Genomic DNA, 16,964 nt, shown 5'->3' with positions numbered 1-16,964 from the left:
TCTTCAGCGACTTTAGTCATTTATAATAGAAAATATGTTTTTAAATCTGTGCCTTCTTTAAGATGGAGTTGTGTTCTTTGAAGTCATATAGTAAAAACACCTGAAAAATTGCAAAAATCCACCCAAGTCACATTTTCGAATCATTTTGCTACACATGTGCTTTATTTAAAAGCTCAGATAATAAAGCAAGATATACTTCATGTGCAGACTTAATTGTAGGAAATATTTTTTCCACTTTTTATCAGGGCTTACAGATATGTTTTAGGAATCTTATCCCAATGAATAGATTCCTCTTGCTATGTTTCAAAACATACCTAACACACACTGAATAATTTTCCTGCTTCTTTTCAAAAATAGTTTCTCCTTTGTGAAAGCAATTTTAACAAAGTTTATTTAAAGAGAAAAAACTAAAAGTTCAGCATTCATAAACACTACATGCTTTTGTTAAAATACTAAAAAAATGCAACGTATTCATTCCTCACTCTTTATCTTAAAATACTGACTTTCTGATCCTAGCAAAACATAATTTTAGTAACTCGTCAAGGCAGAATACATAAAATTGGCATATTTTTGATATGCACACAAATTGAGAAAGCATCTTTTCCAACTGTGTTGCAGAAAATGAAATGCATCTGGTATGACAATATGGCCCAACACGTGAACTAGAATCAGTGGGGAAAAAGGGATTTTTTTTTCCTTATTCTCAAAACAGAACATTTGAAATAACGCACATCCCCCAACAGCAAGGCATTATTAAGTCTGTTAGTACATATTGCAAAGGTATATTTGGCTAATGAAAGCACAATAGCAAGAGGACCAGCAGGCACACGGAAAGTAGCCTGGTTTGTTCACTTTTACTCATATATATCAGTGACTCCCAAATCTCTTTCCCCAGCCATCCAAACCGATTTTGTTTTCTTTGCTTTTGCTTAACATCTCTACCCACTGTCAGAGTACGTGCACATATGTTGTTGGGGCCTCGTGCTGGGCTAGGGAGGTGGAGACGTGGAGAGTGTGTTGGAGAACATGGCTTATGCCAGGATCAAGCAGAGAACAAGAGAAAAAATTAAACAATTTGCCTATTTTTGCAATAAATTTTATTTCTGCCTTGAAAGAACAGTCTTTTCATCTAGGCACTCGAAAGATGTATTAAATGCTTTTATTGTGTTTCTTTCTTGAGTACTGTGCTTGTGAACTGGGAATAAAGCTGAAATCTGTATGTGCTACACACCCCTTCCCCATGCCCAGGTCTCTTTGGAGATGAGCTGCTGAGAGAGTAAGGAAAGATCTCGGAGATATTCAGGAAGCTTGGAAGAGTGCTGCAAAGTTAAGCTGACTTCTGGGCAGCTGAATGAGTCCCCTTCCAGTTCCAGGTTCCAATTCCATTTCTTCCTCTTCCCCATTCAGAGGTGAGCCAAATCTTCTCTTTCACATTGGTCATAGAGTGCTGATGAAAGTCGTATTTGTGACTCATTACAGAGAAATCTCTCCACTTCTTAGAGAACAAGGCGCCATGAGCAGCAGACACTAGGGACCAAAAATGGTATCTCTTTCTGGGACTGTGTCTGGCATCGGGCAAGTCCCTCAGGTTTTACCATTCTGTCTGCCTATATCCCTTCTTTCTCTTATTTTCTGAAAGATATTTTAGCTCTTTTATTTCTCTTATGTCTACGTCAAAATGCTGATTCTCTGTAATGAAAAGCTTCTTCAGAGTTACAGATCACGATAATCTCATTTGTAAATGTGACAAAATATATATGCGACAATGCATCACAGAACAAATTACAAATTAAGATAGGTAATCCATCATAGAATTGATTGTATATAGGGATGGGGAAAAATCTCCAGAATACACGTAAACTTGCAAGGCTCTAGTTTCATCAGTAAGACCAAAATCATCTAAAAAATGGAACAAGTTCTAAAAGTTGTCAAAAGTAGCTGTCATAATGGAAAAAGATTCTGGAGACTGACTTGAGTACAAAACCTCTCTCTGTCATCTACTAACTACGTGACCCTGGAAAGCTTATTTAACCTATGTGAGCATTGGTTTACTAATCTGTAAAGGGACTGTGGGGGTTAAACTATGTCAGGCTATAAAATGCCCAGCATATGGTGAAGGTGTACATAATAGTGTTAGTTTAGTATCTTCTCCAGAATAAGTTTATATCTTTTGTATACAAAATTCATACTTACAGTGTTTTCTTAATAAAGATTGGTAGTTTCAGAAAACTTTTTGGCAAAAAGGAACATAAAAATTCAGAGTTATCTATTTTTGCTTTGAAAATGTCTTGGGTCAGTGAACTGCAATGTGATTTAGTAAGTTAACATTCACAGTAACATGATATATACCTTCCAAAATAATTCAATTATTATTTGTTGTTCTATTATCCTTGATAGTGAAAGAAAAAAAAATATAAAGTTCCCCAACTCTGAAATTCTTATACATTAGGATTATGTACACACTCAGAAACCAATACTTCCTTTAATATATAGTATTCATCTATACTGAATTTAAAACATTCTTCTAAAAACAATGATCACTTTACTTTTAAAACCAAAAACAGGGGCTCTATTCACACTTTCAAGATGACAGGAAAGGTAAATGTATTTAGTCTTTTTTGTCACTGTTATCTCTACTTACTCTTCTGTGAATAAAATCTTTTTCTGGATCATCAGGTGTTTGCTTACTGCAAGCAATATTGTTTATTAAGGAACAAAACATATTCACATTCTGGTTTATTTTCTGAAGCTACAGTAAGAAATCAGTGCATTAACTATAAAAACTTTCAACGGAAAGCCTTTCTATTCCTGTATCTTACCCTTCAAAACACAGACTGATGGTTCTTTGTAGCTGAGCTTTTAATCTACTAATAACTAAAGTTTTAATGTAAGTATCATTCATCTAACATAATGAATCAGAGTCAAAACAATGAGAAAGTTTAAATAAACTAAGATGTATTGGGAGAAAAATGTTCTTTAGGTGTCTGGCAGAGTGAAACTTCCAAAATATTTTCTAGAATTAAAATGATTTGATAGACATTTACAAAAACAGCAGTGCCTCTTTGAAACTGCCTCTTTGTAAAAACAGCTATTCAGCGGGACGCGTTGTGGGCCCCACACATAAAATTTCTAGTAAAAGCACTTTAAAAAACCTTGACTCTTGTCTGAGCAGTCAACATGATGTATAAAGCAATATACTTTTAAAGCAAGTGCTTCAGGTGACTATCAAAACTTCAGAAGGCTCATAGGAACACATGCATTTGACTAACTGGGAGGAGACGCTCCCGCTGTCCACTTGAAGGGCAGTGATCCACTTGCAACGGGAAGGTTTAAGAAAGGGGTGCCGGAAAATGAGCAAACCTGCGCTGATGCTTTCCCTGGCACAGGACTCACATGTGCCATAATTTACCTCTCCACGTTTCTACTTCTTCCTGCCAGCCATTTGCTTCAAATGGTGCCCCTCCACACCACCACACATGGTTGTAATTGTTTTTAAGTTATTGGGTTAGTTTTTTTCTTTTGCCAAGATGAGACCTGGCTGGATATCTCCTTCCAGGAGACCTCTACAGACTACCCACTTTAGATCGAACTTTTCACTGACTACTCAGAAAGCTTCTGGTGACAGGTATCATTTCTATCAAAAGCAAAGTCCGGGTGCAAGTCAGAACTCTTTCATCTTTGCTAAACTACAGCGAGATGTTTTCTTTCCACTGTTTCATGTACTTAGAATTCATAGCATTTCCCCTCCCGCCTCCCGGCCCCCGCCCCCCGCTCCCCGGGTTGTGAACGCCTGAAGCTGGAGGCGTGGCCCCGCGCACCTTGTCTCCGGCCGCGCCAACTGGCACTCACCTGGCTGCTGCCGCGCTCCTCGCCCGTCTCCGGGGCCCGAGACTCCGCGGGACTCCGCGCCGGCTCTGTAGGAGGAGGCGGCGGCTCCAGCAGCTGCTCCAGGCAGGCGGTGCCCGGCAAAGAGGAGCTCTTCTGATGGCACAAGTGCGCCCCGGGGCCCCGATGCCGTTCACCCTCATCTCGGGCGCGGTCACCCCTCGGGGGAGGCTGGGGCGAGGAGGACAGGGAGGATGAGGCGGAGGAAGAGGAAGGAGCTGAGTCTGGGGAGCGTCCGCCAGGAGGCGTCCCTCCCGTGGCCACCGCGGGCCCCTTTCCGGCCGGGAGCAAATGCTCGCGGATCCGGCGGCGTAGCGTGGACCCCTGCTCTGCTCTGCCGGTGCCGCGGGGCTCTAGGGGCTCCGGCGAGGAGCAGCACAGGTTGGGCTGCGAGGAGGAGAAGACTCGGTCCAGCACTTGCTTCCGCTTCTTGAAGCCGCTCCACCTGCTGCCTGCACCACTCCCGCCGGCCGCTGCGTCCCGTGTGCCCACCGGGGGTGGCGGGGAGGGCGAAGGGGTGTCCGCAGTGCGGCGCTCCGGACCCCCCGCGCGCCCGCCCCCGCCGCCCTTGCTCCTGCCCACCCCCAGTTGCAGGTTCTTCCAGAGCCGGGCCTGGAAGGAGGAGGACGCCGCCGCCGGCTCTGGCTCGCCCGCCGCGGCAGCCCGGGGCTCCATCCTCCACCCCCTGCTCCTCCTCTCCCCTCCTCCTCCTCCTCCTCCTCCTCCTGCTTTTCCTCCTCCCTCTCCGGCTGCGCCTCCTCCCGGGTCCCCGCGGCGGTGGCGGTTGTGGCGGCGGCGGCGGGCGCAGCAGCAGAAACCGGGAGTGCCCAGCGACTTCAGGCCAGCTCGGGGGAAAGAAGCGACCGCCGCCGCCGAGGCTCTCTGGCCTCGGGACTCCGGTACCGCCTCTTCCTCCCGCACCTGCTGGGGTGGGCTGGAGCCGTCACAGAATCGCGGCCGCCGCGCCTGCAAAGTTTCTCGCTGGAAGCTCCGCGGCTCCAGTCCACTGGCGTCCCCCAGGCCGCGCCCTGGCTCCCTCTTCTCGCTGGCCGAGCTCGGGAAGCTGCACGCACCGGGGCGTGCGCGTCCAGCTGCGCCAGGGGCCGCACCCGGCGCCCTCTGGGCAGCACCTGTCAGCGGCGGGGGCGGCTGCCTCCCAACTGGGCGCGCACGCGGCTCACACAACACGGCGCGTCTGGCTGGAGACTCCGGGGACCAGCAGCCCCCCTGGGGCGCCCCGGGACCATCCTCCAGCTCCTAGGTGGGAGGGCCGGTAGGAGCCGGGTGGAGCTAGGTAGGGCCCGAAGCCAGCTTGCTCCCTAGGATCGGGCCACAGTTGCCCACGCAGCTCGTTGTGCGCTGGCCGCTGGCCGCGCTGGCGATCTTCTGGGTCCGATGAAGCGAGCTGGAGTGGAGACTATGAGCCCTCGATGGGTCTCCTGGGGGTGCCGAATGTCCACTCTGAGCAATGAACCCGACGGAGCTCTAAGGCTGAGCACGTCTGCCCCCGCCCCGTTGCGCGCCCTGGGTCCAAGACGAGAGTTTAATTTCTTCTGTCTTGACTTCATCCCCATCCACCCCTCCCTTCTCTTTATTTGCCTCTGCACTGGTCTCTTATGATCAGGATCTAGCATTTCCGGAGTCTGACCATAAAGCCAGCCCTTAAGTTGCAGGGAGTTTTACGGTGGACGAAGATGGGTGATGCTCACTGCCTTTCATCCGATTCGGCACGCAGAGAATCTTGTTCATTTCATTCAAGCGCATTTTTTCTTTGGTGACTTCATTTGCTTGTTGCAAGGCAAATGGAAAAGGGTTTTTAGCTCATTCAGACTTTGCTTCTCCCAAAGCTGCTCAGTCAGGGTCTTCTGATCCTACTAGGAGAGACTTCTGAAAGGCCAGCCAACACAATGCCTCTTTCGTCCTCTAAATGTGGAAAACGGGAGAGTTCCCTAAGCTGCAGCAGCACAGTCTTGTCTGGCTAGCAGTGTGCTTTGGAGGTGTTATCAACCTAAATTTTTTGTTTTGTTTTTCTTACCTTTATAACAAATATTTATTAAGCACCTACTATGTACCAGACACTATGATGGGCCCTGGGGATGCAGCTGTGAACAAGGCATCAGGGTCCCACCCACATGGAGCTTATTGTGAGGAAGAGGGTTGGGAGGCGATGTCAGACGATAAACAGAATTTCTAATATTGAAAAGTCCCATGGAAACAGTTAAGCAGGGTACCACATAACAGTGGCTACAGAGGAAGAGCTTCCAGACAAAATGCAGGACACCCAATGAAACTGACTTTCAGATCAACAATGAATAATGTTAGTATATGTATGTCCCAGATATTGATTGCATGGGACATACTTACACTAAAATACTGTTATTTATCTGAAATTTAAAATTAGCTGGGTGTCTTGTGTTTTTGTTTGCTAAATCTGGCAACCCCATATGGAGATGTTTTTGGTTTTTTACGTTATGTGTACAGGGAGAGTCTCTCTGAGAAGATAAAATTTTGAGTTAAGACTTAATGAGGACCGAGGACCAGCTATTGATGGATCTGACTGTAGAATGTCAGGTAGAAGGAACAGCAGATACAGAGGTCCGGAAGCAGGAAGCAGTTTGGCTAGGCATGTTCAAGGACAGATGGATACCACTCCAAATAGAGAAATAGAGTAGAGCAAGGTGGGTGGGGTTGGTAAGAGATGCAGTGAAACAAAAGGTCAGCTAAGGGAGTGGGTCCTATAGCCAGAGTGAGAGTTCATGGTTCCTCTAAATGAAATGGGGAGACATTAGAGGTTTTTTTTTTTTAATCGTGAGGGTGATGTGATGTGATTTACTAATAGTAATGCCAGGTATTAATAAATAGCCTCACAGGGCTGTTTTGAAGATTAAGTGGAAAAAAGACTTAGTTCAGTGCCTGTATATAGTTGATATTATTGTTATTTGGCAGACCCAGTATTTCCCAAGTATATGAATACTATGCTTTGGAAAAAGAGCAATGTGAGTGGATAAACACTGGGCTTCAATTAAATAACACTATTGAAATGACAAGATTACAGAGACGGATAGTGGTTGCCAGGGGTTAGTGGTGGGGCAAATGTAAAGGAACAGAATAAAGAAGTTTATTTGTTATGATGAGACAAATTTAGATTGTGGTGGTGGTTACATGAATCTGTGTTATACACAGGATAAAACTGCATAGAACTACATACATACATGAATGCACATAAAAACGTGACATCTGAATAAGGTGAGTGAGTTGTACCAATGGCAATTTCCTGGGTTTTAATATTGAACTATAGTTATGTATGATAATATCATTGGCAGAAATAGGGTGAAGTCACACAGAAGCTCTACATAGTATGTTTGCAACTTTCTGTGAGTCCATAATTATTTTAAAATTTAAAGTATAAATAAAAGCAAAACAGTAATAATAAAGCATGTTTTTTGTAAAAATTGTGTGCTGCTGAAAGTTTTCCTTTGGAACCTTAATCATTAGAGAATTAAACAGTCTTAGAGCTACAATGGATTACCCTTTCTCTGTAGCTCTGTTCTCGCCAACCCCACCTAATCCCTGAGGAAGCCTCTGAGAAGCAAATGAAGGAAAAGTCCAGGACTGATGAGGCAAGTCCACATTAGGGCAAACTCACAACTGCAAATGTAAACACAGAGGCTGTGAAGCTCTCTCCACACAGAATAAGAAAAGTCAACCACATTTGCCTTTATGGGGGCACCTCCCCTTGGGTTAAAGCAGAAAGGGTGGCATTTTTCATTGGCTTTTCCTTCCTCTTCACTCCAGTTTTCTTTCTCTGTATTTTATTTCTGTGAGTTAGTCCTTGCTTTTCACTTAAAAGTTTCAGGTAAACCTTTTAAAGTTTCAGTTAAAACTCTTCAGCTGAATTATAAATATCATAGCTAACTCTATGTAGCTGATGGTGGCTTAAGTGTTAACTCTCTCTAGAGTATTTATGAGCTTTATATATGGGAGCTTTATAAAACTGAAAATCTCCATCAAAATAAGTAGAAACCTTCATTAAGGACTTGGCCATTCAAGGTAGTGTTAGTCTTACAAAGTGAGCTACAAACTGTCTTCGGAGGCTTTTGCTCCAAACCTGCATCAGTCTCTTATTAAATCAATATGGAGATCATTTTCAAAAGCCCAAGGCAAACTGTCTTTTCCACACCAGACAATCAAGCTGAAAGCACCGAGATCACAAAAAAGTACCTGAATATAAAGCTACTCTGAAAGCACAAAAAGAAACCGCACTACCCAGAAATCTTATTCTCTAGAGAGAACAAGAGGAAAAATATTTTTTCTAGTTTGTCATAATTGCAGACTGGAGATAATCTACACAGTTCAACCTTAAATTCATTTAGTCTTTAATAATGCATTTAATTGACTTTTTAATATTATTTTTCTCTTCTACCTGTCTTAAAATACTCTGAGATTTTGAGTTCTGAAATCTATAATCCCAAATAACACATCCATCAATATGAATTCATTTACATATCTTGAAAAAGCATATGTAACTTTTCCTAAATATCTGAACTGGATTATAAAATGAGACTGTCCTACAGATTGTATATCATATAAAGCTACACTAGATAGGGTCTCTTCTGTCAAATGTCTTATTATATTTAAGAGAAGATACTTATAAAAACTCTACAACACAGGCGGAAAGTGAATGGTACAAATTAATCACTGAGGAAGTGAAGAATGACTTCTGGCTTGACTAATCAAGGAGGACTTCTTGTTGGAGGCGTCTGAGCTAAGATCTAGTGCAAGTGGCAGGGTACAACAAGAAGATGGATTGCAACTAGCAAGGAAAAGCAAAATTCATGCCATGTACCAAGACTTCAATGAATGTTAGCTATTATTTTTATTACTACAATTTACTGTCTCAAATATTGATATTTATTGCTTAGATTAATATTAAATATGCTTCAAACATTGATATTCAGGAGGTTGAAGTGATGTATAAGTCAATATTTGAGCAGAAACCCAAAGGAAGTGAGAGAAGGAGCCAAATAGTGAATCTGAGGAAACATTTTTTCAGGAACAGGAAACACGAAGCACAAAGAGGCTGAGCAGGAACATTCTCAGCTTCAACAATGGCAAAGAGGGCAAAGTAGCTGAAAGAAAGAGCAAGAGGGGAATGAGAGGAGAAAATATTGCAGGGAAGCTCAGGGCCAGATGATACAGGATTCTGTAGGTGACAGTAAAGACTTTGGACTTGGGTAAAATGGAGAGCCATTAGAGGCCTTTGAGTAGAGTTTTTTAATAATCAAATTGCATTTTAAAAGGCTCATTCTGGCCTCCTTGTTGACAATAGAGTAGAGAGGCATGGATGAGAACAGAGTTTAGATAGGAGCCCATTCTGGGAACCGAGTTTAGATAAGAGTCATACACAAGGGACAATGGTGGCTTCCACTGAGGTGGTAGGTGAGAAGTGGTGACCATAGTGACATTCTGGATACAGGATATTTTGAAGACAGAACTCAAAGCTGGGCATGGTGGCTCTTGCCTGTAGTCCCAGCTACTTGAGAGACTGAGGAGGAATGACCACTTGATCCCAGGAATTTGAGGCCGCAATGACCTATGATTGTGTGATTGCACTCCACAGGGGTGATAGAGCAAGACCCCATCTCAGAAATAAATAAATACATAAAATTAAAGATAGAGCTGAGAGGATTTACCATAGTTTGGACATGGGGTACTCACGTATTATGTTAAACTGTTTGCATTATTTATCATACACAGTTCTCATTGCAACTCCATTTCGTAGATGAAGAAACCACCCCTGAGGCATATTAAGTGCCTTGCAAGGTCACTCATTGAGTAATTAGCAGATCCAACAATAGAAGCCAGGTCCATGGGCTTCCAAAGCCACATGGCTGCTTTAATTTTAAAATAAATGCACAAATAGAATAAATAATGGAAAGAAGCCTCAAAAGATGAACTGATCCATCCTCTTGCCTTAGATGAGTAATAAGACGATCTTGGACAGAACCAAACCTTCCACTCGATGAGATCAAGGATGTAAATGCAGGCACAAAAACAACATTTCTGGAACTAACAGAGTTAAAGGCCAATTAAATGGCACTTTAGGAGCCCCATTGTCAGTGCAGTCCTGGCTGCTGTCCCAGCTCCCAGCACTAGGCCAGATATTTTCAGGCCCTCATGTTCTCTCCCAGTCTCTGAAATGGGATAATAATATCTGTCCACCTGACCCATCTCACAAAGACCCAATTCAAAGACAAATGTAAAAAGCATTTTTAATGATTAAAGCCTGTCCAAAAGAGTGGCATTATCATCACTTTGTAACCGAAAACAAGAAAACCTACCAGACTGATTTATTCCACTGTACATGGAAAAATCCTGCCTGTATGGAATGAAGCATTTTGAACCATTCAAAACCAAGAACTCAGTCATCACAATTCACCATATTGAGTTGACTGCCAGCTATATGATTAACTCAAGGGAATGAATTCCTATTCTGGTTATAAACTAGTTTTTGTCATTTCTTTCTTGAAAGATATCCCAGCAGAGCTCTCAAATTCAGTTGAATGTTTAAGTAACTTCAGAGGAGGTATTTGTATTTATTCTGTTTAACCTAAGCCATATCACATTTTATTTTAAATCAAAGTGTTTTTTAAAATTCTAGAGTTCTATTTCTGTGTAAGAGAGACATAAGAGTGTTCATGTGGCCAGAAGGAGAGAGGGAGGAGCCTTGAAACTATATTTGCATTTAAAAACCTTTTTTTTTGTAATCAATCGTCCATGTCAAAGAGAGAAAGGGGTTAAGTGGAGATCAGAAGACAGCAAAAACTTCTTCCAACCCAAGCCTTGATGCCAATTCTGTGCTGGAAAAGTCAGAAGGCATGGGTGTTTGCCTTGGTTTTGCACCCAAGTGCTCTGTATCTACAAGAAGCTTTTGGGGCCTCAGTTTCTTGTTAGGAAAATAAAGAAATAGAACTAGTTACCCTCTAAGGTCTTTTTCAGCTTAAAAATTGTGTAAACTTCTGAAATAATTCTCCAATATATGATAAAATCCATCTACTCATTCCTGATCTGATTTTCTACTTTCAATAGTGTACAAAAAGGCCAGTAGCACTAGAGGGTCATGTAATAATCCCCTTTGAATGTATACCTTGTGGTGGAGGCTGTCAGGACCCCCTACTCCTATCTCTCAGGCCCCAGCACTCCAGTGTGAGTATCTGCATCTTTCTTCCTCAGGACTGACTTCAAACTGCACTCTTTCCCCCAAGTGCCTGGAACAGCTTTCAACCAATGAGTGATGGCACAGATGAGAGTTGAGGTATCTCCAGCTCCCTCCTGCCCAATGAGGGGACCAGGTGTGATAAGAAAGAGGAAAGGATTCTGTATATCCCCCAGGTCCAGCACCTCCTGGTCACTGGCTTGGTAACATGCCCTCTATCACCTTCCTTTTCTTCCCTCTCCCACTTGCTCCACTCCACTAAAACTGGTCTCTGCAATTCCCAAATAAATTGCTTGGCATTTGAGTCCTTGTCACTAAGTCAGCTTCTCAGGGAATCCAAACTAAGACATATTAAAATGGACATTTTAATTCCTAGCTAGTGAGGTTCCCAACTTGACCAGTCTATGAGGATAAAAGTAGTGTTCTCCAGCAAGAGTCCTTTGAATCATACAATGCCTTTACAGGGAATTATAAAGACAAAGTTTATCGGAGCCTATAGTCTATTCCCTAAAAGTGAGGCCCCTTAAGAGCCAGAGTATTAATCTATGATTTACTTCCTTGATGTAGTCCACTGACTTCCTAGAATAGACAATAGGGTAGACTCCTCAGCATCCATTATATCCTGGAAAGTTAGTCTCCACTGATCATGGCCATTCCATCCTTTGTGTCAGGAAACTATTAATTGGAGGGTATATTAATTGGGACTGGTTCCCCCCGTGAGTAACACATAAACCTTAAACATGTTAAAGAAGTCTGAAGGTCATTGCCCAGACCTCATATAGTATTCCTTCTGTTTTGTTGGCCCACCACACATTCCCAAAGTCACCTCATGCTCCAAGATCGTCAGTGAAGCTCCAGCCAACCAGCAAAAAGGAAGAAAAAGCGAATAAGAGAGTGACCCTTTCTTTACGGTTACTCTGCAAGTCTTCTTGTGTCTCAGGGCTTAGAACTCAGACACATGGCCATGCCTACCCATGATTTCAAAATTAAGTGAAACAACATCTTTATCCTGGGCAGTCATGCGTTCAGCCAAGAGTTGGGGGTTTTTGAGGAAGAAAGGGAAGATGAAAATCGGGGGATAAGAATCAACTCAGACACAGAAGAGTAGTCATTTGAGGGAGTTCTTCACTTATAAAGAAGAGGCACAAAACAGATGATCTCGTTTCCTTATCTACATGTTTGCTGCTATGCCTCGAACTACTGCAGCCATCTTGTTAGGAATCTGAGGATGAAGCAAACACCACAGTTGGCAGAGAAGAGAGATAAAAACAATAGCAGTTCTTGACGATGTCATTGTGCTACAGAATTAATCCACCCTGAGGCTTTCCTGAACTTAGATGCCATTATGTACTTATTCATTATTAATTAGAAAGTTACTTTATCTAGCTTTTTAGTGAATTTCTGTTGACTTTATATTAGTTTTCCATTGCTGTTAAAATAAATGGTCACAAACTTAGTTGCTTAAAACAACCCCCAGGGCAGTGAAACTACTCTGTTTGATACTATAATGGTGGATGCATGTCATTATACATTTGTCTAAACCCATAGAATGTGCAACACAAAGAGTAAACCCCAATGTAAACTAGGGACCCTGGGTGATAGTGATATGTCAGTATAGATTCATCATTTGTAACAAATGTACTACTGTGGTTGGGAACGTTGCTAACTGGGGAGGCTATGCATGTGTGGAGGCAGGAGTTATATAGGAAATCTCTGTATCTTCTGCTTAATTTTGCTGTGAACCTAAAACTGCTCTAAAATATAATGTCCAACTAAAACACACACACACACACACGTATTCTCTCACAGTGTCTGTGGGTCAGAGGTCAGAAGTCTGGGCCCAGTGTGGCTCTGCTGGTTCCTTGGCTTCAGGTCTCACAAGACTGAAATCCAAGTGTTGGCAGGGCTGTGTTCCTTCCTGGAGGCTCTGGAGACAAATCTACTTCCAGGCTTGGTCAGATTATTGGCCAAATTGTTCTATGCCCTTTTAGGATTGAATCTGTATTTTCTTGCTCCATACTTCATTTCTAGAGACCGCCCGCATTTCTTGGCTCATGGCTTCCTCATCTTCAAAGCCAACAATTGCAGATGGAGTCCTTCTCACAATTCATATCTCGTAGACCTCCCCACTTGCCTTTTCTCTCTTACTGGCTCTTTTGCCTTTTTCTAGTTAGGGGTTCATGGAATTATATTGGGCCCACCTGGACAATCCAGGCCAGGGTCTTTACACTGAGTTCAGTTGATTAGGAAACAATTATATCCATAATGTCCCTTCACAGCTTTCTTTATACTAGCATTTGATTAACAGGAATATTAAGGAGACAGCTTTAGAAATCTGCTTACCATAAGTTTTTTAGAGCCCAAGACATCCTGATGAACACATCCTCATTGAGACCAAGAGAAAGGCTATATCTGCCTAGGTTGCCTCATTCACAATGGGGTATTGAACTTAAAGGAACTGGCTCAGTGTGGCAAGTAACAGAATTAGTACAGACCAATATTAATAAATAATAAGGACACTGGGAAACTGGCCCAAATAATGGGGGAGACCTTTCTTCTTTGCTATGTTATTTTGTAAAATCTGGCCATTTTGCTGTTTAAAATCATACTACTCCTTCATTTTTTCCTAACCTGATGCTTTCTGTCTAGATTGCAATTGGTTTTTTGTTTATTTCAAATCCAATCCCCTAATTTACACATTTTTTTCTCTAAGAGGGATAAAACTAGTTAAATACATATTTTAAATATATATGTTATTGATTTCAAACCAGTGCCTAAAAATGTAGCTGCCTTCTAGCAAACACTATTTTAAAAATACTTGCCTAGGAAATACAAGAGAAAATGGAAAGAAAGAGTAGCAGAATGTGTACAAATATTCTTGGAAAAGTAGAATGAAGTGCAAATGTCTTTTCTGCAGAAAATTACCTTTGATAAAATGTTATGGGCTAAAAAGTTTTCTCAGATCCTGATTAGCCTGTAAGTCCATCTCCCAGGTTTATTCTCAATCTCAACTTCTGCTTTCATCCACAGTTAAATCTCTAAATTCTGGCCATGAGGATTTGTAGACATTACAGATACTGTTTTCCACCTTTGATTGGTAGAGCAACTAGGAAACCAAGGCATGAGGCGACTTGGCCCATATGAAGTTAGTGGTGGGACCAGTGACGTATTTACAGGTAGCACCATCTTTTAGGGGACCTTAGACTTAAGCCATCCTTAGTCCCCACCACTCTCAGTGTTTGCAGGTCTGTTTTTCATTCAGTTCTACAATTTGGCAGATTGGATCCAACAGCGATTTAAACACTCTGAGACAGAGAATTGCTAGTCTCTGTGAGGCTACATTAGATGATAGCCTGAACTCCAAAGACATTAGGTCTGGAATTTTACATCCCTGGCTCTGGCTAGACAGAGCATGTGGGCGCTCTGCACTTTTCTCTCCGCTTTTGGTTAAGAAACTAATTTTAGGCAATAAAGTTGCTGCTATAAACAAACAAAATTATACTCGCCATTTATGGGGACTGTTATCTATAAATTTGACTTCTGAGCATTAATGATACTGGATATATGGCAAGACTTGTGGGGATAGTTTCATATTGAAATAGTAGTGTATTGGGATCAAAAATCGGCCCTGCTAATTTTTGTGCAGATGTGCAAAAAAATATATAGCTCCTTTAGGTTCTCTGTTGCTAATCTGGTTTTCCTTCAGAGTAACCCCACTCAACCAGAGGTTAGCGGAGAAAATTAACAAAATATCCAACCCAATTTTAACAACAATTAAGATTTAATCATTTAGAAAGTCTCTTTAGGAAACGCCTGGTATCTTCTTGGGTCTGTAAACCAAAAATAAAATTCTAAGCTCCCCAACCAACTGAATGGATCCCTCTTGCTGGCTAAGGGCATTTCAAAGTTAACCTGAAGCACAAGTACAGGCCATGATGGAAATGGGTGGTCAGACATGCCTCATCATACCCTCCTCCCTTTGTAATTCAGGTACAATTGACCAGCATTAACATTGAAACAGAGACCTTAAGACCATCTATTTTCTCTGAAGCCTGTTACCTGGAGGCTTCATCTGCATAATAAAAACCTTGGTCTCCAGGACCCTTTATATTTTTTTTCTTTCTTTTTTTTTGAAACAGAGTCTCACTCTGTTGCCCAGGTTGGAGTGCAGTGGCACCATCTCTGCTCACTGCAACCTCTGCCTCCCAGGTTCAGGCAATTCTCATGCCTTAGCCTCCCAAGTAGCTGGGACCACAGGTGTGCACTACCATGCCTGGCTAATTTGTGTATTTTTACTAGAGACAGAGTTTCACTATGTTGGCGAGGTTGGTCTTGAACTCCTGGCCTCAAGTGATACACCTGCCCACCAAATTGCTGGGATTATAGGTGACAGCCACTGTGCCTAGTCAACAACCCCTTATGTTAACCAAGACACTCCCTTCTATTGATTCCACTTCTCTAGATAAACTCTTCCAATCGATTGCCAATCAGAAAATCTTTGAATCCACCTATGACCTGGAAAGTCCTCGTTTCCAGAATCCAAACCAACATACATGTTATATGTATCGATTGATGTATATGTCTGCCTAAAACATATAAAACTAAGCTGTGGCCCAACCACCTTGAGCACATGTTTTCAGGACCTGCTGAGGCCGTGTCATGGGCATGTCCTTAACCTTGGCAAAATAAACTTTTAAGTTAATTGAGACCTATCTCAGATACTTTTGGTTTACAGGACAAAATGTTTGTCTCTCAGATAGCTTTCTCTTTCTAAGAAGGTATGTGGGTAGGTGGAGAAAGGACATGACTTTCATAACCTCATGGAAACAAGAAAGAGCCTGAGTCTGAGGAGGACAATGCCATTTGCCTCTACTGGTCCAGAGGAGATGTCCCTTGTCCCTTGTCCACTCACCCAGTTTGACTGGTAACATTCATAGGCAAGTCTGCACTCACAGAATCTGGTCTCTCACCTTGATCAGAGCCCAGGGACTTCCAGATGCTTCAACCTTTCCTTGGCTCCAACTGTCTGTCACCCCAGAGATCTGTCATTTGCCTTATTTTGCCCCTACCCCCACCACAATTACCTATAACTGAACCTCTGCTGCAAGGCCACCCAGGCCTACTGGCTCTCAGTTCAGCATCCATAACACGAGAAATGAGGTAGGCTCAGGAAACCTAAACAATCAAAGTCAGGGGCTCTTCCTGCCACCCATAGAGCACCACCTAGTTTTTGGTCATGTGGCTACATCCTAAATTGGTTTGTAAGTGCTCTGTTCTGGTGGAACGGATAATTGGAATCCTTGTTCTTCTCTCTCTATCTCTCTCTCTCCATGCAGTGTACCCCTCATTCCCCATCCCCCATCCCTAGCCTTCCCTCCATCCCCTAAGACTGTGCCTTAGTATCCAGACAGGATGGGTTTATCAGTCAGGAACACAGCAGGAAACACAAGACATATTGAAGTAAGAAGATTCGATATGTTTAATTATTTTCAAGGGTATGACAAAGTTTAGAGCAGTAACTCTCAGAATGCCATCTGGTGACCTGAGACTCTTTCAGGGATCTGCAAGGTGAAAACCATTTTTATAATAATACTAAGACGTCATTTGCGTTTTTTATTTTTAGTCTCTCATAAATGTACAGGGGAGTGTTCCAGAGACTACAGCACATGTAATATCACAAAAGATTGAATGCAGAAGCAGATATGAGAATCTAGCTGTCTTTTATAAGCCAGACAGTAAAGTAAACTTATAAAACAATCCCAATCTTCTAATTTTTTTGTTTTGAAATAAAGAGTTTTTGTAAAAAAAAAAAAAATAGTATTCAAGTTAACATGTAATGGTTTTATTATTGACATATCTAATG

At 42.3% G+C, this 16,964-nt stretch overlaps 1 protein-coding gene across 9 annotated transcripts in view; it reads right to left on the bottom strand.

Annotated features, from left to right (window-relative positions):
• Positions 1-4,575, bottom strand: part of MCTP1 (multiple C2 and transmembrane domain containing 1) — a 595,101-nt gene extending 590,526 nt beyond the window's left edge. For all 9 annotated transcript variants that reach the window (XM_007978702.3, XM_007978722.3, XM_007978744.3 and 6 more), the window contains exon 1: positions 3,850-4,575. In XM_007978702.3, the coding sequence (XP_007976893.1) occupies positions 3,850-4,560 (711 nt within the window). In that variant the 5' untranslated portion in view covers positions 4,561-4,575. The remainder of the gene's footprint in view (positions 1-3,849) is intronic.
• Positions 4,576-16,964: the final 12,389 nt, after the last annotated feature.

Source organism: Chlorocebus sabaeus, chromosome 4, assembly GCF_047675955.1.
Source record: "Chlorocebus sabaeus isolate Y175 chromosome 4, mChlSab1.0.hap1, whole genome shotgun sequence".
NCBI lineage: Eukaryota > Metazoa > Chordata > Mammalia > Primates > Cercopithecidae > Chlorocebus > Chlorocebus sabaeus.
Note: the sequence above shows the minus strand (reverse complement) of the source record. Positions and strands in the feature narration are given on the sequence as shown.